The following is a 23,469-nucleotide window of genomic DNA, read 5'->3' as shown; positions in this document are numbered from 1 at the left end:
TACAGGCTCATCTCAGCAAGCTGCACAATGACCCCGAGGAGGTGGGAGCTGTTAGTATCTCCATTTTATAGACGAGGATACTGAGGTTTAGAGGGGGAAATAGCTTGCGAGGGTCAGAGTGTGCGTGCTGCTGAGTCTGGCTTCTAGCCCAGGCCTGTCTGACCCTAGCTTGAGGGCTTATGTACTTTGTCATCCTTTCCCCATTTTCTCAGCGACGTCCCTCTCCTTCCTCCAACTTCCAGGGACTCGGTTTGGGTTTTCATGAGAGTCTGGAGGCAATTCCACTGGGATGGGAAATAAATGGAGATAGTCACAGAGCCCAGGGCTTCTATTCAGGGCTGAGAAGAGAGGGTAGGATGTTTTAAAAGACCAGGGCCCAGTCTGGGTTATGGTGTCTTAATGCCTGTGAGGAGCTAGTGCTTCCTCTCCCTTTCTTGTCGAAGGTGGGCAAATAGAAGAAACCTTGAGAAGGGCCTTTTTAGAGACCCAGTAAGAAGAGCGTGTTCTCTCCCCTGGGCAAGGTCTGCATCAAGGACCCCTGGCAACAAATGCCAGGACCAGACCTTCCACGAGGACCTATCATACACGCCCACAGAGCCCTTGCTCAAAGGTCTCAGGGCCCTCAGAGACCGGATTGTCACCATAGACAAAATACTGTTTCTGGTCTCTCTGAGAATGGATTCACTGAGCCTTCTGCACTCTAGACCCTGTAATGAAACTGATAAACTGTAGGTGGTGTTTCTAGAAGGAGGCTCCTCCTGAAATAGAAAGGAGTCTGATTTGACAGTTACCATGTGCAAGCTGGTGGGTTTCCCTGCAAGGTAGGCTTTGTGAGGACAGCGTCTGAGGTGATCCTAGAAGGGTCCTGAGTGGACCTCAAATCAGTAGTGAGAGGAAAGTGATGGCTAGAAGAAGTTAAAATGGCTGAACCCAATTCCAGGCAGATGTGGGGGGGAAGCAGCTTGGCGTCCAACTTGGAGCAGGAAACAATGGGAGGAGAGGAGCTCAGGCCTCCCTACCTCGAGTCCCCTTTCTCCACCTTGCCTCCTTTAATCTTTTGTCCAGCTAACCACATCAGGTATCCAGCTCACTGTTGGAGGTTTGACCAACAAGCCTGTAGAAAGTTCAAAGGAAGGGCTTGACCACTGGCCAACAAGTCTACCTTGGCCTGGAAAGTTGTGCTGGCGACTCCTCCAGGCAAACTGCAACAGTAGAGGTGCTTGGGGCCAGGCCACACCCCCACAAAGGAATGGGAAGCATTTCCCTCAGCTGACAGGCTGTGAGATTTCCTCCGGGAACCCAGAGGTGTTAGAAGTTTCCAGAATCCAAGAATCTGCAAATCCTAGTGGGTTCTGGCCTCCTTGGGGTAATGGGAGAAAATGATGGTGGTGTGGGGGGTGGATAACCCCTCACACAGACACTCAGGCTCTGGGAGGGATGCAGGCCTACACCCACATCAAAGGGAATAGAGGAGGGGACCCTTTAATAAAAGTATTTAATTTGCGGCAGGAGTATTTGCTTTATTGAGTTAGGAGATTAACAGAGTGAAAATCTCAAATCCGCAAGGAATTTTCCCTGGTGGTGCTTTGTCAGGGGTTATTAGTTTGAGGGATGTTTTGAGCCCTTGGAGAAGGAGTCACCTCTGGACGGATTTAAATGGCTTTTTGAGCTCCACTGAAGCCTTGCCCTGTGTGCATGTTGGGGTCTGTGTGCAGGCATTACTTCTAGTGTGATCAATGCTGGTAGGTCAGGCTGTTAACAAGATAGATTTTTACTAACTCGATCTCTTTAGCATTCCCGGGAGGGAAATGCAGCTGGCTGTTTGCTGATACTGACCTTGCCTGAAGGGAGGGCTGGGTCATGTGGGTGGGGGCACACAACCCCCTCGCTACTAGCAAACAATTTACCCAGAATGCTGTCCTCTCTCAGACCCAAGTCGGCTTGGCTGCAAGGACAGGAAGAGAAGAATGACCTGGGCTGGAACCCACCCAAGTGTGGAGGGCCCTTTGGGGTTACTCAGAGATAGCCAAGAGTTTAGAGCTTTCCAAGACTTCTGAGAGAAAATTCCAAATCCAAGCTGCCTCTGATCTCAACTCAGAGCAGACCAAAAGAGTGAACTTTCCAGAGGTTCTTATGAGACACCTATGCTTTGAGGACATTTGTGTGATGACCAGGAAAGGGCAGCAAGAAGGGCAGAAAAAGTGGGTCAGCTTAGTTGGGTCAAACCAGACCAGTATATTTTCAAAAGCCCCTGTGTGGAGATGCTGGCACACTCCCTATGTGATAGAGGGGAAAGCCTGAACTTTGTCTCAACTTTGAAACTGCTCCCATTTAAGATCTTGTAGAATGCCTTCCTAGAATCATTTCCCTGCTTAACCTGGGAGGGGGGGCAGAATGCACCCCCAGCCCTCTGGTCTCTCTACTCACCTGAGACCACTCTATGGATTAAAGCAGAGTAGGAAGCTGAGAGCTCTTAGCACAGAGGTCAGCAAACCTCATTCATTCATTTAAGTATGATTTACAGAGTGTTTACTGTCTGTAAACCTGAGCCAGCTGCTGGAGATACAAAAATGAACATGGCCGATGCCATCCTGACTCACTTGGGCTTTCCGTCGAATGGGGCACAAAAGTGGATGAACAGGCATTTGATGATGGGGTGCTGTGAAAGCACAGTGTGGGAGTACGTACCCCAGACAGCAGGGGTTAAGAAAGACAAACAGGAGTAAGAGGTGTTCACCCTGAGACCTGAAAGATAGGTCAGAGTTAGCCAGGAGAGGGTATAGAGGGGCCAGGAGAGGCTCTGGGAACACAAAGAACAGACACACAGAGGAAGGCGCAGAAATGCCCTGTGGCTGGGCAGCAGAGTGAGGGCCCAGTCATGGAGACCTACACAGGCCATGCTGTGCAGTTTGAACCTGATGCTGGGAGCTTCAGAGGACCACCAAGGGGGAGAGGAGCAGGATGGTCTGGGAGAGGCCACTCCAGCTTCAGGGTGGAGAATGTATAAAAAGAGGCAAGACCAGTGAAAGATGGGACCCTGAACCAAGAAGTTGGCAGTGGGAACAGAAGGGGAGGATTTGAGACCTATGTTTTCAAGCATATAATTTAATATATATACACACATATATTAATACATATATTCCTTTTAAATATACCTTATTTTTTAGAGCAGTTTTAGATTCACAACAAAAGTGAGCAGAAGGTGCAGAGTTCCCATGCGAATCCTGCCCCTGAGCATGCAGCCCTTCCCCCTTGCCCGACGTCCTCCATGAGCGTGGTCCTTTTGTCACTGTTGATGGCCTGCACTGCATGTCATCACCCAAAGTCCAGAGTTTACGTTAGGGTTCACTCTTGGTGTTGGACCTGCTATGGGTCTGGACACACGTGGAGGGACATGCACCCACCACGAGAGTATCCTACACAGTAGCGTCCCTGCCCTAAACATCCTCTGTGCTCTGCTTATTCACGTCGCTCTCTTCCCTACTCCCCGGCAGCCACTGCTCCTTTTACAGGATGTGAGACCTGTCTCAGCAGGGAGAATTGACAGGACTTGGTGACAGGTGGCATGTTGGGGACCAGGAGAGTCCGGGAGATGCCCAGCTTTCCCGCTTGAGCAAGTGCGTAACTCGGGGTAGCAATTGAGGAAACACAAAAGGAATAGCAAGTTCTTGTTGTGTTGGGCATTGTGTTTTGTTCTGGTGGACGCTGGTGATGAGGTTCCTGTGGGACACGTTCTGTTTGGGGAAACTGCAAGTGGAGGTGTCCAGCAGGTCTCCATGTAGGTACGGAGGTCTGGAGCTCCATGCAGAAGCCTAGATTTGTCAGTGCTCAGCGTCTAGAGGGGAATCAAACCCATAGAAAAGGGTAAGGTTGCCCCCAAGAACTGTGAAGTGAGGAGAGTTACCAGGGGAGAACCCCCAGGTCACTAACAATTGAGGGGTGGGCAGAGGGTGTGGAACCCACCACAGAGACTGGGAAGGAGCCACAGAGAGGTAGGAGGGGAGCAAGAGGAGTGCTGTGTCCTGGAAACCAGGGGCAGACATTCAAGACGGAAGGAGTGGCCACCGAGTGGGGGAGGAACAGAAGAGTATCCATAAGATGGAGAGACGAGAGCAGTCTCAGGGGAGACATGGGGTGTAGGGTGGGTTCAGTGGAACGGTTCTTCCAAGATGCTTGTCTGTGAAAAGTGGCGGTGAGTGAGGTCTCTCAAGGGAGGCTCTTGTTCCTTGTCTGTGAGCATGAGAGATCTGAGCATACTGAACGCTGATGGAAAGGAGCCAGATGAAGGAGAGTGGTGTAAAGATGCATGAGCCAGAGAGGAGCTGCTGGGGGGAGAGGGCAGGGCCCTGAGCCCCCAGCTAGGAAGGCCACACCCCTTCTGTGTGACAGGCCCAAGAAAGGAGCAGAGGGCAGGGCAGCTGCAGCGAGGCTTGGGGTCTCCTAGCAGGAGTGGAGAGGGCTGGTGATGGTTGGAGGAGGGGGGGGGAGCGGAAGAGCGGACTGTGGGAGCTACAGGTGGCCAGGTGGTCCTGGGGCCTCCTGTTTGAGTGCAGTGGAGCCACGTATGGAGATTTGTGGTCAGATGAATGTTTTTAAGGTTTTTGACTTTGACTAGATGCTTATTTCCTGGTCTGAATAGTCACACAGTCTTTATCAAGCTGCTTACACACCCAGTAGCTAACATGGTGCTTCCCTCTCCCTCTGCTAGTAAATCACTGATACCTGACACTTATGCTGGGTAAGTGGGGAAGAAGTGATTTTATACAAAGCAGAACTTGGATCAAGGCCCAGGTAGAAGTAGGCAGTGTTACCCCAGGCCTCAGAGGCCCTGGTTGCAGCCAGCACTCTCACCTGTGAGCTGTGTGAACACAGAACAATGGGGGAGGAAGTACTGTGCCAGGGTGTGTGTCCCCCCAGGGATTTCGTGATCACTTCTAGTTAGCACAGCTCAGGGTGGGGGCTGCCTGAGGCCTAACACACCAGGAGGGGCCCCCTTCAAAGTGCCTTCAAAGCATCAGTTGGGTAAGCACCAGTCTGTCCCCAGAGGGACGGCCAGAGAATAAGACAAGGCCATCACCTGGTGGACTCGGGGTGGCAAGATAGGATTAGCCACCCAGTGAGTGGGCTAGGAAGGCTAGCTAAGTGAGGGGAGGGCAGAATGCTTCCCGATGTGGCTTGACTGGCTGTCAGTTCCTCAGAACCCCTAGAAGCTGGCCAGCAGGAAGGATCACCTCTCCACACCCAAGGACATCTCGGGTGGCTCCCTCAGATGCAGTTGTCAGGAGGGAAGAAAGCCCATCATCAGACAACCTTGCCTGACAAGATGCCAGTTGGTTTATAGATATGGATATATACACACACACACGCATACACACATACGCACATACATAATATGGGTATATGTATATATATGTAAATATGTATTCATCTAAATCTAAATATATATATTTAACTTTTAAATATCTAAATATAATTTTTTTATTATGGAAAGTTTCAAACACAGAAAGTAGAGAGAACAGTGTAATGAATCCCCATGTATCTATTACCCCCTTTTTGTTGTTGTTAAGATTTTATTTGTCAGAGAGCGCACAAGCAGGGGAACAGCAGGCAGAGGGAGAAGCAGACTCCCCACTGGGCAAGGACCCTGGGATCATGACCTGAGCTGAAGGCAGACGCTTAACCGCTTAACCGTCTGAGCCACCCAGGCCTCCCTATACCATTTTCATCAATGATTAATATTGATCTGTCTCCACCACTTTTTTTGTTTGCTTTTAGAAATTTTTACCACAATGTTTACAAGAAAATTTTTTTTACCGCAATGTTTTAAAATCCCACGTTGTACACATTTTAGTATACAACTTTATGAAATTAGACTTTTTATAAACACAATTAAACTTCTTTTATAAACACAACCACAATGCCATCATATCTCCTAACAAAACTGAGAGCAACTCCTTAATATAGCATTTAGTCTACATTTAAATATCCCTAATTTTCTCAAAAACATCCCTTTACTATTGGTTTGTACAACTTCAAATCAAAACAAGGTCCACGCATTGATTTTGTCTCCTGTCTTGTTGGATCAGAGCTGTCAGACTCCGGAGACGCTGAAGGAATAGACTCCCTGGAAACACTTTGTCAGGTGTTGTTTGTGCTAAAGGCAAGAGCCTCCCCATCTGATCCATGGAGCTCCCCAGCCACAGCCTAAGCTCAAGTGAGCTGTCAGGGCCTGTGTAGGATGGCCAAGGGAGAGAGAAATGCCCCATCATTGTTAGGGCATTTTAGGCTGCAAGTAACAGAAGCCTGCTCAAGCATTAGCGTTTTCGTTTTGCGAAAAGAGGGAGCATCAGCAGAATATGGGGTGACCTCATGGTACCCAGGGATGGTTGTGTATCTTAAGGCCTGGGCCCAGGAAGCCAGGCTGCCCTCTTTCTCTGTTTCTGGTCTCTCCCTCTCTCTGAGCAGCATCTTCACTCTTCTGCAGCTGGCTCCCCCGCCCCCTGTTTGTCCCTGTCCTTGGAAATTCCTTAGCTTCCATGTTTATGTCTATTCTATTCAAGGGACCATCCTACAATGTGTAGTTATTTCTCAACCCCAATTCCTAATTTTTCAAAGAGCATCTGATTTGCCTAACTTTGGTTGTCCCATCACTGTGACCCATATCAGAGTTATGGGGAGCTATGGGGTGGACTGGTCATGGCCTGGGGAACATATCCCCATGAATGGCAGCAGAACAGACATCCCAAATATGTCTTTTTCACATATGTAGTAGTGAAGATGTGCACTTCCTGTAATCTATTCTTTGGCTGCAGTTGTGCTTCTAATGCCAACCAGAACTTCCAGAAGTCTTTAGGCTTTCTCCTTTCATTCTAAAAATATTGTAGGGGATGTTGTGTTAGGTTCTATGGGAGAAGTGAAACGAGACAGGTATGAATCTGTTCTCGAGATGCTTGTGCTCTAGTGCAGGTGTCCACAAAATTCTTCTAAGGGGCAATAGTAAGCATTTTAGGCTTTCTGTTCCTATATGATCTCTTCCTCCTTTTCTTCTCCTTCCTCCTTTCTTACTACCCTTTAAAAATGTAAACACTATTCTTAGCTGGCCATACAAAAGCAACTGTGAGGCACTCTTAACACATAGGATGTGGTTTTTTAACCCTAATCTAGTGTAAAAGGCAGGCATGGGCTCATAGACACAGATAACTAAAACCCAGGGGCATTCTGTGAAGTGGTCAGAACAGAGCTGTGGGGTCAAAAGACTCACCCGCAAACCCTGCCTCTTATAAGCTGCATGACCTTGAGCAGGTTCCTTGTCCTCTAAGTCTCTGGCCTCCTGATCTGGACAATGAGAATAGAACAGACCTTCCTCCAGGGGCTGATCTGAGGATTAAGTGAGATAATACATGTAAAGCTCTTAGTATAACACCTGGTGCATTGTATGTGCTCAGTAAGCTTTAGCCACTGTTGTTATCTTAAGTGCCATGTGATAAATGTCACAGGATGGGATGGGAGTCAGAGGAAGGAGCAGTCTCTTCAAGCTGGGTCCCTGGTGAGGCTTTGCATGGATGAAGTGACCTTTGAACTACGGCCTGAATAGCAGAGGTGGGGGAGGGAGCACCCACATAGAGAAGAGTGCTTTTCCTGAGAGACAGGGAGGAGCGGGTGCCAGCACACTCTGAGGGAGACCGTCAAGCCAATAAACGGCAGTCCTTCGGAGGTCCTTCCTGGACACACAGACAAGTGGCCTTCAGAGAGATTTGGCTCCAGAAGCCTTTCCCTGAAGGAACCAGTTAGGAATTTGCCGTAGCTGTGTCTGATGGCATTCACTTAGCCAGGGACTCCCCCTTACCCCTGAATGAAGACATGATATGCAGCAGGATGGACCCTTCACCAATTGTATGACCTTGGGGGCAGAGTGCCCACCCCCATTCCATTCACAGCAGCTCCTGGAATGACACAGCTCTGCCTGCCCCCCTGACGGCTAACTGCTGGGTGCACTTTCTGAGAAGTGGTGCTCCAGTAATGCCCAAATTGCATAACCAGAGGCCCTTAGAGGAGACTCCTGTGCTAGCAAAAGGAAAGACTTTCAATCACAGGGAGTTAGTCATCCGTGGAAGCATGTGGGGTTCACTCCAGAACAGTCTACAACTGAGGTGCCCACTTGTCTGGTCCCAGTCCCAGACAAATCTCATTTGCAGAGATGTAAGATTACAGACATTTTATCCTGTCTATTAAACATTTGAGTCACTTAGCCTCAATTCTGATTCTGTACCTTTCTGATGATAATTTGGCTTTCCCCATGCATCTGCCTAAAAGGAGAGAAAGCAAGGGCTGCAAGATGACAGTAACTAACTCCATAACTGTTGGAAACCTCATTGTAAATTTGGGTTTATACATCAATCCTTGTGAACTTGGTTAATATTAGTCATATCCTTGGAACTAATCATCTCTGGGACAATAAAAAGACAAATTTCTTTTTCTTTTTTTTTTTTTTTAAGATTTTATTTATTTATTCGACAGAGATAGAGACAGCCAGCGAGAGAGGGAACACAAGCAGGGGGAGTGGGAGAGGAAGAAGCAGGCTCTCAGCAGAGGAGCCTGATGTGGGGCTCGATCCCATAACGCCGGGATCACGCCCTGAGCCGAAGGCAGACGCTTAACCGCTTTGCCACCCAGGCGCCCCAAAAAGACAAATTTCTGAGTCTAGTCTGGGGTAGATTCCCCAAGAGACCTGTGAGGTTTTTCTCCTCCTGGTACCTTCTAAACTTCTGCATATACATGTTGACCCTTGACTCATGCCTGCCCACTCAGTCTTCTATACTTTATAGTCTTTCAAATTCACTGTCAAGTTTGGTTTGTGAACATATATACCATATGTGGAATTTTAATCAGTTGTAGAAATAACTTTATTACTTTACATTTATATTTAATGCATGTGCTTATCATTATGTAGGAAGAATTTGCCAAGTAAATTGTAGGAATGGACAAGAATTTGTTTAGGAGTCCCCATTTTGAAAAACTTTTCTTCCGAGTATCATCTCTTGGTGCCTCTTTCAAAGACTGAAACTAGGGAATATCTAACGATATTTCAGATATCTCCAGGAAGATTCTGACTTTTGGTTTCTACTGGAAAATCAGGATATTGATATGACTCAAAGTGAAGTTAAATAGCTTTGCTGGATGATGGAAAACTCACATTCATGTCACTCTTAAAAAAAATGAATCTGTTAAAGTCACAAAATTTTTTACCAGTTGGCCCCATGCAGCAAGCAAAAACACCATGTCTTGATGCTTTGTATCTGATACATGGAAGTCAAATCTTTGGACAATGGGTGATGGGGTAGGGATGGGAGAGGTACAGAATAAAGTTAGTGAGGCCAGGTAGATGGAGAATTACCACAGTGTAGTATGTACTTCTCAACTTTCAGGCGAGTAAATGTAACTTTTTGTTTAAATTTATTTATTTGACAGAGAGCACAAGCAGGGGGAGCAGCAGGCAGAGGGAGAGGGAATCAGAGGGAGAAGCAAGCTCCCCAGGACACTGGGATCATGACCTGAGCTGAAGGCAGGTGCTTAACCAACTAGCCACCCAGATGCCCCAACATAACTTTATCTAAACAATAATTCACACAAATATAAGTCTTACAACAAATGTTTAGAGGCAACATAACCTTGACATTGAAGGTTGCATTTTATAGGAGATTACTTTTTTTTTTTTTTTTTAAGATTTTATTTATTTATTCGACAGAGATAGAGACAGCCAGCGAGAGAGGGAACACAAGCAGGGGGAGTGGGAGAGGAAGAAGCAGGCTCTCAGCAGAGGAGCCTGATGTGGGGCTCGATCCCATAACGCCGGGATCACGCCCTGAGCCNCCCGGGATCACGCCCTGAGCCAAAGGCAGACGCCCAACGACTGAGCCACCCAGGCGCCCCAGGAGATTACTTTTTTTAATCTTTATTTTTTTTGAAGTTTTTAGTTTATTTAAGTAATCTCTGCACTTGACGGGGGCGCAAACTCACAACCCCAAGATCAAGAGTCGCATGTTCTGGGGCGCCTGGGTGGCACAGCGGTTAAGCGTCTGCCTTCGGCTCAGGGCGTGATCCTGGCGTTACGGGATCGAGCCCCACATCAGGCTCCTCTGCTATGAGCCTGCTTCTTCCTCTCCCACTCCCCCTGCTTGTGTTCCCTCTCTCGCTGGCTGTCTCTATCTCTGTCAAATAAATAAATAAAATCTTAAAAAAAAAAAAAAAAGAGTCGCATGTTCTTCTGACTGAGCCAGCCCTGCGCCCCTACATTTTTTTAATCTTTAAATTTAGGATGTTCTAGGGGAATTTTGCAAACAAATTAACCAGGACATAATCTAATGATAATGATATGCAAAATAAGCACAGTAAGACCTTCACTCTAATCAAAATGTTTGTCTATATTCTCCAGATTTTACTCTTAGGTAAGCACACCTAATGGCCTGCTCATTGTCCTCTTAAAGACCTTTGTCTTCCTTTCTAAAAGTACTGATGTCCGATTCTCAGGCCCCTGAGATTCTGATGTCATTACTCTGGGGTTCAGCCCTAGGTGTTGGAATTTGTCGCAAGCTCCCAGGTGACACTAATACAGCTGAGATTAAGGGTGACAGATACGCTAGCCAGTGCAGGGTGAGTGGGGTTATAATTTAAGTCTCCATCCAAGGAGAGAGCTAGAATCAGGTCTCCTGCTTTTGGCCTCTTTCCAGGGCCTAAAAGGAGACCCCCTCTTCTTCTCACATCCTGGGTTTAAGTGTTGGAAAGCCTTGGCTGTACCGGGTAGCTTGCCCCCATGACACTTTCTACCACTCTAGATATTAACTGAATGGTGATTTCTCTAATTGTGTCTGTGGCCGAGTTACAAGTCACAGAAAAGGCCTCTGTTCCAGACCCTCTTTGCGTGACAGGGAACTGCTTTCTGGGACATGTGACTCTTCAAGGTTCTGTTCAGCTCCACCCCAACACAAGAGGGGCACCTGGTGCCCGCCCCCGAGCCTGGACAAAATCCCTGAGAGTTCTTTCCTAGCAGGAGATTTTCTTTCCACTTGACCTGCTTCTCCAACTCTAATTCCCCACTTTCTTGAAGCCAACCATGGTATAAAGGTCACTTTGCAATGAGTCGCTTGGGATTACACATTAACCATTTTATCAGGCTTCTGAGAGTTTTTAAGCCCGGCTCTGGTCAAAGGCTTTTTAAAGAGCCCAAGCCTTCATTCCTTCAGAAAAGTGGTTACACATTTTATTACAGAAAATTTAAATTTAAAAGTAGTATATAGTAGAATGAACCCCCACGTACCCATCACCCAGATTCAATGGTTACCAGCTAACTCATGGCCAATCTTGTGTCTCTATCCCCTGCTTGCCAGCCACCACCCCCCCACACACACACTGGATCACGCTGACACGAATCCCAGACATACAGCATTCCATCTGCAAATATTTCAGTGTATGCTTCTAAAAGATAAGGCATCTTTCTTCCTTTCTTTTCCATTTTTTTATTGTAGAATATACTTAGCATTATGCTTACCATCTTAGCTATTTTTTAAGCATGCAGTGCAGTGATTTTGAATACATTCTTAATGCTGTGCAGCCATCACCACCATTCATCCTCACAGCTCTTTCAGCTTCTAAAACTGAAACCTGGTACCCATGAAGCAATAACTCTCCTTTCTCCCCCTCCCTCCAGCCCCTGGAAACCACCATTCTACCTTCTGTCTCCAAGATTTTGATGACTCTACATACCTCTTAGAACTGGAACCATACCATATTTGTCTTTTCATGACTGGCTTCTTTTACTTTGCATAATGTCCTCCAGGTTCATCCATGTTGTAGGACATGCCAGAATTTCCTTCCTTTTTAAGGATCAGTAATAGTCCACTGTATGCATATACTACGTTTTGCTTATCCATTCATCCTTTGGCGGACACTTGGGTTGGTTCCACGTTTTAGTTATTGTGAATAAAGCTGTGACCATGGATCTTGATCCACAGACCATCTTCAAGACCCTTCAAGTTTTCAATTATTTGGGTATCATTTCAAACCTTTCAAGTTTTCAATTATTTGGGTATCATTTCAACCATAGTATCAGTGTCACATCTTTTTAAGAAAATGACACTAATTCTTCATTTTTAAAATTTTTTTGTGGGGGAAGGGGCAGAGGGAGAGAATCTCAGGCAGGCTCCATGCCCAGCTCAGAGCCTGACGTGGGGCTCAACCCCAGGATTATGACCTGAGCCAAAATCAAGAGTTGGATGCTTAACCAACTGAGCCACCCAGGCACCCCTAATTCTTTATTTTAATGGAATTATCTAGGCAATGTCTATATTTCCCAGATCTTCTCCTATTTTTAAAAATATAATTGGTCCCGGGGTGCCTGGGTGGCTCAGGTGGCATATCTATCTATCTATCTATCTATCTATCTATCTATCTATCTATCTATCTATCTATCAATAATTGGTCCACATACGCATTTGGGAGATAGGCCTCTGAAGTCATTTTTACCCTACAGGTTCCTCCTCTATTTTTCCTTCACAATTGTTGTTATTGCTAAAGAAACGGCATCATTCGTCCTATAGGTTTTGCACCTTCTGGATTGCATTGTGTCTCTGCAAGGGTGTTTAACATCTCTATTTCTTATAAAGTGATGGTGGGGTCTAGGCTTGTCTTATTCCTGTCTGCCTTTTTCAGAAGCCTATTTCACAGGTGGCAGTGTCTGCTTCTATCAGGCCATTCCGGCCCCACTGATCTGTGTGTGTGTGTCTGTGATGGTGCTAGACTCATGGTCATTGCTTAGATCGTCCTCAGTATTTTTAAATACAGTTAAGACCCACCATTGTTTCTTTTCTCCAGTCATTTCCTCCTAGCTAGGCGTCCACCCAAAGTGATCAGCCTCACTACCCTCAAGCAGGAGGGAGCAAGCAATTAATGACGGTAAGGGGACACCAGTGAGGGAACAGTGGTCCTGTCCTCAAGAAGCTTAATGTCTATTTGGGGAAGCAGGTATATATCCAAATAACCAAGAAACATCATCGACTACAATTAATTGTTTATTTTAGCCTCTGAGCCCCAGAAGTCAGGAACTTTACCTAGAATAGTCTATAGCAGAGTTGCCTAGGTCCCACTCAGGTATTCTGGAGATCTTATTTATTTGACAGAGAGAGCGCACACACAAGCAGGGGGAGCGGGAGGGAGACGGAGAAGCAGGCTCCCTGATCAGCAGGGAGCCTGATATGGGGCTCGATCCCAGGACCCTGGATCTTGATCAGAGCCCCTGGGATCTCAACCTGAGCTGAAGGCAGATACTTCACTCACTGAGCCCCCCAGGCGCCCCCCCCACTCAGGTATTCTGATGTAAATTGGTCTAGGATAGACCTAGACAATAAGGTTTTAAAAGCATCCGAGTTATTTTTCTGTGCTGCCCAGTTTAAGAATCATTATCCTAGGATAGGCGTTCTTAAAATGTGGTCCCTAGATCCCAGCATCAGCATCACCTGGGAACTTGTAAGAAATGTCCAAATTCTTGGTGCTCCTTCCCCTCTGCCTGAGACCTATGAACTCAGAAACTCTGGTGAGACCTGGTAATCTGTGTTTCCTAAGCCTTCCAGTGATACTGATGTGTGCTTAAGTTTGAGAACCCTGTCCTCAGTGTTTACTATTGGAGAAATAACCAGGGTGACTGGGAAAGGTTTGAGAGGAAGAGGCCCTCTTGCTGGACAGTTGAGAATGAAGGGGTCAGATCTGGAAAACAGAGAGGAAAGAGGACATTTCACTGTATAGATCCATGACCCTCAAAAGTAATCTGGAGACCAGCAGCACAGGCATGCCTGAGAGCTTGTTAGAAATGCAGAATCTGGGACCCCACTCCAGACCTGCTGAATCAGAATCTGTATTTTAACAATATCTCCATGTGATTTGTATGTACATTAAAGTTTGAGTGAGACACACTGGTGTAGAGTATGTACTCCAATTACAAAAGTCAAAGAAACAAAAACAAAAAAATGACCATGCTAGGAAAGAGACTCTGGAGATAATGGTTCTGCTCTTTCAGCTGGTGTTCTCAAAGCCATGTGTCCTCTTGTATAAGGAGAGTGGGACCCATGTGCACAGAGCTGTGTGTCTGCACTGGGACCCCAGACAAGTCCAACTATCCCTGTGTGACACAGTTCTATATGATTCCAAAGCAAGGGCTCCTCAACCCTCGCACAGTCACATAAACTGGGAGCTTTCATGGCTAGGCCACACTCCGGAAGGGGTGACCATCCAGGCATCTGTATTTTACAAAATCTCCCCACGCACTTCTAATCGATAGCCAAGGTTAAAAACCAGTGCTGCATATCTTGGGTCCTCCATGTTTCCATGTTCTACTCAAGGCAAAAGTGAGCTCAATGTCTAGTAGTTGCCATCAAAAACATAAAATTAAGTTTCAGGGTACAGGCTCACTGTTCCAACATCTGGATTCCCAAAATAGTTGCAAGGAGGACCTGGACCGCTGTTCCTAGTAAAGTTGTTGAATATCCTGGAATGTTTTGAAATCAATTTCTCCAGGGATGCTGGTAGTAGGAGACTAGATCTGATATTGCCCTGAACCTGGAAATAGGTAACTTTGCTGTTCTGCAGACTATGCTCAGGTAGGTTGACATCCTTGTGTGTGTGTGTTTGTAGAGTGGATGTTTTGTGGGGACCTAACACAGTACGAATAGTCGAAGTTCTGGGAGGCAGAGAGAACCGATTGTCCTTGCTATCTGGAGTTAATAGAAGATGTTTCAAAGAGAAGGTATGCTCTCACCCACTCCTTCTGGGTAGAGTTGCATTTGTATAGGCAGAAAACAGAAGAACAGATGTCATGGCAGAGAGCTGCCCAAGAATGTCCACCCAGGATGTTTATGAGACAGTGTAGAGAGCAATCAACCTTAGTGCCCCGTGCACTGGGATACATCACACTGTTGGGTGGATAGGGCAAGGCCATAGAGTAGCAAAGGGTCTTCAGTGACAAGGTGATAGTATAATTTACCTTGTGTATTTTAGAGAAAAAACAGGGCAATGTGATTGCTTGTATGGGAGAAAGACTCAGGGAGAAGGTAAGCATCTTCTCAATCAAAACATTTGGACTTATCCTTTGATCTCTTTCTTACCAACCCTTATATTAATACATCTTTTAGAAAAACTTTGTATTGACTTCATACAGACTTGGATCTACCATAATTTAGCTGATGTTCCCCAACCAGATTTTTCCCACTTAAAAAAGTCCGCTACACTTTGGTAAACCCTGAGGCTAGTGTATGTGTGGTCTCCGCTCCAGCCCCCATGTCCTAGGTCTTCACCTCCCAAGCCTCTTTTAATCAAACCTCCCATCGTGCATCCATTCAAGCCCTCAAGACCCTGCCAGGCACCTGGTTAACTGGTCTCAAATAAACGCATTAAATCAGGATGTTAGACATTCATAATGCAAAGTACTCACACAATTGTGTAAAGAGGAAATCTGACAAAGGAAAACATGTTCAGCCTCGCTAGTAATCAGAAGAATGCAAATGCGATGTAAATTTTCAATTACCAAAAGAACAAAAGTGAAAAAGAATGACAATAGCAGGGTTTGAAAGACTTCAGAGGAAGGCGAGGTTTACTGTACATTGGTGGAGATGTAAATTGGCAAAAGCTTGCTGGAGAACAGTTTGACGATGTATATCATACACTTAAAAATGTACAGACATAGCAATTCCACCTCTGAGAATTTATCCTGAGGAAATTATTGAGCAGGGCCAAGGATATTCAAGCCAGCCTTGTTCATAATAAAGAATAATTAGGGGGCGGCTGGGTGGCTCAGTCAGTTAGGCGTCTGCCTTCAGGTCATGATCTCAGGGTTTTAGGATTGAGCCCCACATGGGGCTCCCTGCTCAGTGGGGAGTCTGCTTCTCCCTCTTCCTCTGACCCTCCCCCATTCCTACTCGTACTCTCTCTCTTAAATGAATAAATAAAATCTTAAAAAAAAAAAAACCTAAATGTCCACCAAGTGAGGGTTATTCATATCAGTTGTGGTCTATTCATACAGTAAAATAAATATTAAACAGCCTTTAAAATTATATAAATATTTGTAGACATGAATGTCCAGTAGTTATAATGTCCTTATGGTATCATTAATGTAAAATTGTGTGTGTGCACATGTACACACGTGCTTTCATGCACACAGAGTTCTATAATGATAGTCATGGAGGGGCGTCTGAGTGGCTCAGTTGGTTAAGTGTCAAACTCTTGATTTCGGGTCAGGTCATGATTTCAGGGTTGAGCGATCGAGCTCCACATCAGGCTCCACGCTGGACATGGAGCCTGCTTAAGAGTCTCTGTCTTTTTCTCCTTCCACCTTTGCCCACCCCCCGCCCTTGCATGCACAAGCGTGTTCTCTCTCTCTAAAAATTAAATAATAATAATGATAGTCATCAAAATATCAACCATTGTGTCCTCTGGTTGGGAGATCTTTGAATGCCTCTACTTTATTTTTTGTTTCTAAAACTACAAAAGCAATATTCTTTATTTTTACATTAATAGCTAACACTAACATCATGTGCATTTTGTGCCGGGCTCTGCTCTAACTGCTACATACTATTGTTATTCCTGAAGAAAACAAAATGATAAGGTCCACAGCTAATAAATGATGGAGCTGGGACTCACAGCCTGGTTGTCTGGCTGCACAGGCTGCCCTGTTACTACGCTAATTAACCCAGAGTCAGAGTCTCTTAGCTCCTCCTCCACCAGCAAACCCACTCCTCTCCCCAGACTCCTATAACTATTTGACAGGTAGCCTTCCAAAGCTTCTGCCAGGCACTTTTAGACACCTGTGGCCAAACACACGGATGTGTGTGTTTCTTTTTTAAAAAAATGGGATGGTATCGTCCATCCTGTCAGTATGCAGAGTTCACCCTCATACTTTACCTCTGCAGCTGGGATGTAGGGAATCATTGTGACCTTCCCCCTACTGGAAACTGGCAGTTTCCTGTCCTTCACCTTAATGAACAAAGCTGCAGTGAATATCCTTGTATGCATTTGACTATATGCAGGTATGTAATGATATTTCTGTGATAATTTCCTGGAAATGGAACCACTGCATCAAAAGACGTGCACACTAAATGCTGAAAGCAGCTGCCCAGTTCCCCACACCAGGACTGTGCTGTTCCTCTGTACACATACACACAGCATATACACACATGCAGACACTATGTACGCACACCCACTAATCTAGCACTTCCCGTGGCGATGTTCTCACCAACACCAGAAGTCACCAGTCTTTTTCACTTTTGCCAATATGAGAAATGAAGAATGTCATTCCATCTGCAGTAATTTGAATATTCTCGATTCCTAGTAAAGTTGAAAGTCTCTTGATCATCTTCATTTCTTTCCAGAATTGTTCACTTTTAAGTCAGGTAATTTGAGTTTTTCTTATTGATGTGAAGGAATTGTGTTATAAATACCAATTTTTTGATGCTTGGTGTGTTGTAAATATTTTCCCACTTGTTGCATTTCTTGGAACTTTGTCTTATTTTGTCATACAGAAATTTTATTATGTGACAAAAGCTGCCCATTTTTTCCCTTGTGGTTTTACATCTTATTTAGGAATTCTTTCTATACAACCAAGAATATAAGAAGACTCTCCTGTATTCTCTTCTAGTATGTTTGCATTGTTGTTTATACATTTTAAATTATTTAATTGTGGTAAAATATATATAACATGAATTTTACCATTTCAGCCATTGTTAAGTGTACAGTTCAGTGGCCTTAGATACAGGCACCTAAGGTGATGGAGTCACCATCACCACCATGCATCTCCGGAACTTCTTTCATCTTGCAAAACTGAGACTCTACTCATCCAACGGTAGCTCCCACTCCCCGCCCCCTGGCAGCCACCGCTCTACTTCCTGTCTCTACGAATTTAGTTACTTCAGGTCTGGTCTCCGCAGAAGTGGAATCGAATTTAGTTACTTCAGGTCTGGTCTCCGCAGAAGTGGAATCGCGCAGTGTTCATCTTTATCGCCTGGCTCCTGTCACCTAATACAAAGTCTTCAAGGTTCATCCATGTGGTAGCATGTGTCAGAGTTTCTTCTAAGAGTCCATAATATTCTATCATAAATTTAACTTTATGTTTAGACTTTAATCCATGTAGAATTTAATATTGTTTGCTGAGAAGTAGGTGGCAGGTGACTTTTTTTTTTATTTTTTATTTTTAAGTTGGTCATCTTTTAAACAACTTCTCTATGAAAACCCAAATTCCCATGAGGGCCCAGGTCTGCTTCTGGATGGTTGTTCATTGATCCCTTTGTCTATATCTGTACTGGAACCACGTGCCAGCTTTTAGGCAAGTTTCTGTATCTGCTAACAGCATAGCCATCCCCATTCTTCTTATTTAGACATTCCCCAACCATTTTCAGACATTTACTTTTTCAGAAGAACTTCAGAATTAATCATGTGGTCCAAAACTACTCTTTTGGGATTTTGATTGGAATTGAAGCTACCCACTAACTTGGGCTTGACATCTTGCAAAGCGAGCCTGCTGGCAGTGCGCTCCTGGCAGCTCTCCAGGCTGTCTGCTGCTGCCCTCTGCTGGGCTGCCCCGGGCTTTCCCACTGGGCTCGTCCACCCAGCCTCTGTTCTGTCTTCTAGAAAGAACGAATTCCTATACTCCCTTGGTTTAATTTCTTTCCTTCCCCAGATGACATATGGATTTTAAGATGAACTGTGAGAACCAGAACTCAGAGTGGACGTGTAGAATCCCCAGGCCCTGCAGCAGAAGCTGTGGGGAAATACTTTTTTTTTTTAAATCAGGAACGCTTTCTCTGCTCCCCGCAAACAAGACCCCCCGTAAGGCAGACACTGCACACATGGGGGACCGGCCCTGGGTAGCCAGGTTCCAGTTGATACTTTTAACAGCTTTATTGTTATAGGTTATTGTCAACTTCCCTCATTTTAACTGTACAATTAGATGATTTTTGGTGAATGTACAGGTGCAACCATCACCAGAAACATTTCTGCCACACGCAAAAAGACCCTTCATGCCCGTTTATGTCCTCCTCTGGAATGTCACTTTACCCTGAGCACAACAGCATCAGAAGTGGGGGGTAGAGTGAAGGGGTTCCCAAGATCCTCTGCCTGTGAGACATCCTGACATGCAGCACATGCGCATGACTTGCTGGCCAATACCCCTTGCCCCGAGGAGACCCGCCGGTGGGGGCTGCTCCTGAGGGCAGTGGCCACGCTGAGCCCCATCCTAACCCCTTCCAGGTGGATAAAGTTTGAAGAAAAGGTAGAGGAAGGAGGTGAACGCTGGAGCAAGCCCCACGTGTCCACACTGTCGCTGCACAGCCTGTTCGAGCTGCGGACCTGCTTACAGACGGGGACGGTGCTGCTGGATTTGGACAGTGGCTCCTTACCACAGATCATAGGTGAGGCAGGGACCTCCGGGCCCCTGAAAGCCCTGGCAGCCTCGTGCCTGCGCCGGGTCTGTGTGACGCCCGCCGGATTCTGCAGAGACCAGGCTCTGGGTCTGACACTCCCAAGACAGCGGCACAGTGGCTTCCAGGTCTCGGTCCCATGTAGAGCTCCAACGGGGAGAACACCATCCTCTAAATCGCCATCCAGCAAGGGAGCAAAAGGGAGAGGGGCTTCCTAGCATTGTCACAGATACCTATTGCCATGGCAACCTGTTTCTGGTCAGAGTAAATTGATCATCATTTACCTTTAGGAAATCAGCTCTCATTTGGTGGAGTGATGAAGGGAGACAATAAGGCTGGTCTTTTGTCCCTAAAACATTTTGCGAATTTTGTTCTACCACGTTCAAATTTGCCACAAGTATGTTGCCCCAAATGCTCTTCTAAAAGGAATTCATGTTAGGAGTAAAACCGTCAAACACAGAACACTTCTGTGCTTCTTAGGGTACTTCACTGACTTTTCACAATGGCATCGATAGAGTAGAATTATACACACACATAGATGCACATGCGTGCACATACCCAGAGGTCTGTGACCTGCTCGTGTGTCCACAGTTTGAGGCAAAGCTGGGACTATTTCCACATCTCCTGCCTCCTCTAGTCACTTTTAATCCCACTGATAACAGATGAAACTGAAGACCGCCCCCCCCGTCAACGCCTGATCCTTCTGTCCCACATGGATGAGGCATGTCTGTTCCCCACTTAGATGACGTCATTGAGAAGCAAATCGAGGACGGCCTCCTGCGGCCCGAGCTCCGGGAGAGGGTCAGCTATGTCCTCCTGAGGAAACACCGTCACCAAACCAAGAAGCCCATCCACCGCTCCTTGGTCGACATTGGAAAGTCTGTCTCCTCCACCACCAGTGAGTTGGGCCATATGCTGGTGGGCGATGGGCATGTGGGGGCTGGTGTCAGGTCCCAGGGTCCGGGTGAGCCCACTTTGGTGGCTGAAGAGTCTTGGCAATGTGGAAGCTTCCTGGACTTTGTATTCCTAGAGAAATTCTGAGGCTCTGGGGATCCCTCAGCCTCCTTCTCTGGCAGGCCTGCAGAGACCCCAGCCATACCCCAATGTTGTCCCCACCAGCAGAACAGAACTAGTCCTAGGAAGAGAGCTGGTTCTCTGCCTGGGCTGCACATGGCAATCACCTGGGAGTATGAAACATGTCCCAGTGCCTCAGCCTCACCCTGAATGTTGGATTCAGTTGGTCTGGGGTATGGTCTGGGAACGGGGAGTTTAGAAAGCTCCCCAGGAGATTCTGTTGTGCGGTTGGGATTGCAAAATGCTGGTAGAGATGGCATGTGTGTGGAAAGAGCTCGAAAGTCTCCCACTGAATCCCCAGGAAGTGCCAAGAGCCTTGGCAGAAAATGAAGTACATCAAGGTGATAGAAGGCTCTGGGTTCATCTCAAGTATGCCTGGGCTTGTAAATCTGGCAGCTGTGTCACTGTGATTGGCAGAGCCTAGGGCCGTTAGGGAGAGTGGATTGTTCCAAGCACACATCTCCAGACTGCAATCCTCTACTCTTAATATTGCAGAGTCGAGACGCCCAGACAGTAGCCTTGCTGAACCTGCCAGATAAATGCAGTAATCGGAACAAAGTCGATGAGGTTGCTAAAGAAGGAACCTTGAGGAATCTCTTTAGATGAATTGTTTTAAAATGGCAAGTGTTTAGCATGATAACAACAGCAGGTTAGAGTCAGCACTTAGCATGTTCCAGGCACTGTTCTGAGTGCTCCACATGCGTTAACTCACTCCATCTTCACAGAAACCCTGTGGCTGGGTGCTGTTCTTGTTCTCCCCATTTTACAGATGAGCAGCCTGAGGCACCGAGAGCTTAGGTGACTTGCCTAAGATCACACAGCTAGTAAGTGGTGGAGTCGGGGATGAACCCAGCAGTCTACAACATCTGCTACCTATTTGATAATTGTGTATCTATCTCACTCTCAAGAGTACGAATACTTTCTCTGGAATCTTGTTCAGACTATTAACTTACTTCAAAGGCAAAACATAAAACAACCAAAATAGGCTTTCTTCCTGAAAGGGGAAGAGACATGTCTCACGGCCCAGCTTTGTTTAGGTGGAATGACTGGAAATGTAAGCCATGTTGACAGCAAGGCTGCTGACGCCAAATTCCTTCTGTTCCTCCTCCCAGATCGCAGCCCAGCGCGGGGCCCAGCGGCTGGTCCGAGCCTCCACCACTCCACCGAGGACCTGAGGATGCGACAAAGTGCCAATTACGGCCGGCTGTGTGAGTGTGCTCTCAGCTGCCGCACGACAGCATGACAGCTGCCTGTGGCGGCTGGGGCATGCCAGCTTCCATAAGCTTTTGTGGGTCGGGGAGATAAAGGCCAGGGCCTATCTAGAATTCTCAGGACAGGCATTGGGAGAAATCTAACCTCCACCCCAAACCCTGGCTGTCCTTGGGGCCTAACTTACTAGCCTAAGCATCTAGGTAATTGCTCTGACAGATGCAAGTCTAAATCAAGTGCTCGCATGATCAGTACCCAATCCTATGTGCTAGGCATTTTTGTCTTAGTCTGTACCTTTGTTTCCACCAAAATGATCATCAGTCCCATTTTTGGTAAGAAATCTTCCTCGAAACTGAATTAGAAACAGGCCTGGAACTTTCCCCTGGGACAGTTAGAGAACACTGCCATCACTGGATGCCAGCCTTGTGGACGACGACCATGGGATGCTGGCATGGGAATGGGTGAGGGGGCTTGTGAGGTGCACGGTCACAGACAGGCTTTTCAGGCAGTTCATCGGGGGAAACACACAGGTGAGCTGTGAAGCAAAGAAAAGAGAGAACCTGCAAAATGGAAAGAAAAAGGAGTGAGAAGGGTATGTTCCTTTAAGTACTTTTACTAAAAGGCCAAAATATGAGCAAGTTATACCAGCTGTGCCCTGACCAAGCCCAAGGAATGATTTGGAGGGCAGTGTGGGCCCTGGCCAAGGCCTCAGCTACAGTCTTTTCTCTCTGTTGTTGGTGCCCCTGGGTCCCTAGTCCTCCTGGCCTTGGTTATTCCACGTAGGGATGCCAGGAGGCAGCAGGCACCAAATGGCTTTGGGGCAAGCCTTCCTCCCAGTTATTCATTGTGTCTGAGGTCACCCTTGTGCCCAACACCATGGGGAAGGAGGCCCAGAGAAAAGGTTCTGTGTGCACACCATCCTACCCCACGGTGGCCCCTGGAAGGCTCAAAGAGAAGACACGCCTGAGTCTTGGAGAATAAATAGGGGTTTTCTAGGAGCACGTGGTGGGGTGAGGGTGATGGGGGAGAAGGGTGTTCCAAGCAAAGGAAACAAACAGCAGAAGGAAGGCACTGTGAAGGGGGCAGTTCACTTCAGGAGGAGGGCAGGGCCTGAGGGCAAGAAGGTCAAACTGAAGAGGGCCCACATGCCCTACAAAAGGACCCTCCCTGCCTCTATTGTGAAGGTAATGGAGACCTCTGAGAAGCTTTAAGTGGAGGCACACCAGGATCAGATTCCTATTTGAGAAAGAATAAATCAGACGGGGACAAGATTGGAAGAGAAAGACTGTCAGAGCAAGACTGGAGAGGAAAGGGTCAAGGTGGGATGCGAGAAGCAGGAGGTGAGGAAGTGGAGGCGGCAAGGCTGGCACCCAGGCTGGTGGATGGGAGGGAGGGACACTGAACAGAGTAAGGTGTGGAATGGGAGTCGTTTGGTGGAAGTCAGTGAGCTCTGTTTCCCAGTGTGTTGAGTGTAAGATCCAGGTGGGGCTTCCCGGTGGATTCTGGGGCCCGGGAGAGAAGTGTGGAACGGAGACCCAATCTGGGCATCCTCAGCCCAGGGTGGGCATGAAGTGATGCGGGTGGATCTGATTGAACAAGGTTGGAGGGGGTGAAGCCACAGCAGGAGTGAAGGCAAAGCAAGGCCCTGAGCCCAGCAGAAGAGGATCCTGGATACAAATAAGAAGAAGGGAGCCAAGGGAGGGCAGAGTCCTGGAAGCCAGGGGATGCGACCAGC

The 23,469-nt window shown here is 46.8% G+C and overlaps 1 protein-coding gene across 1 annotated transcript in view; it reads left to right on the top strand.

The window, feature by feature from the left end:
* Positions 1 to 23,469, top strand: part of SLC4A5 (solute carrier family 4 member 5) — a 124,934-nt gene that overhangs the window by 58,193 nt on the left and 43,272 nt on the right. Inside the window, exons 11-13 of the mRNA XM_034659387.1 lie at positions 19,282 to 19,442; positions 20,194 to 20,349; positions 21,638 to 21,733. Of these exons, the coding sequence (XP_034515278.1) occupies positions 19,282 to 19,442; positions 20,194 to 20,349; positions 21,638 to 21,733 (413 nt within the window). The remainder of the gene's footprint in view (positions 1 to 19,281; positions 19,443 to 20,193; positions 20,350 to 21,637; positions 21,734 to 23,469) is intronic.

This window comes from Ailuropoda melanoleuca, chromosome 4 (assembly GCF_002007445.2).
Source record: "Ailuropoda melanoleuca isolate Jingjing chromosome 4, ASM200744v2, whole genome shotgun sequence".
Classification (NCBI taxonomy): domain Eukaryota; kingdom Metazoa; phylum Chordata; class Mammalia; order Carnivora; family Ursidae; genus Ailuropoda; species Ailuropoda melanoleuca.
This window is presented reverse-complemented; position numbering and strand designations above follow the sequence as displayed.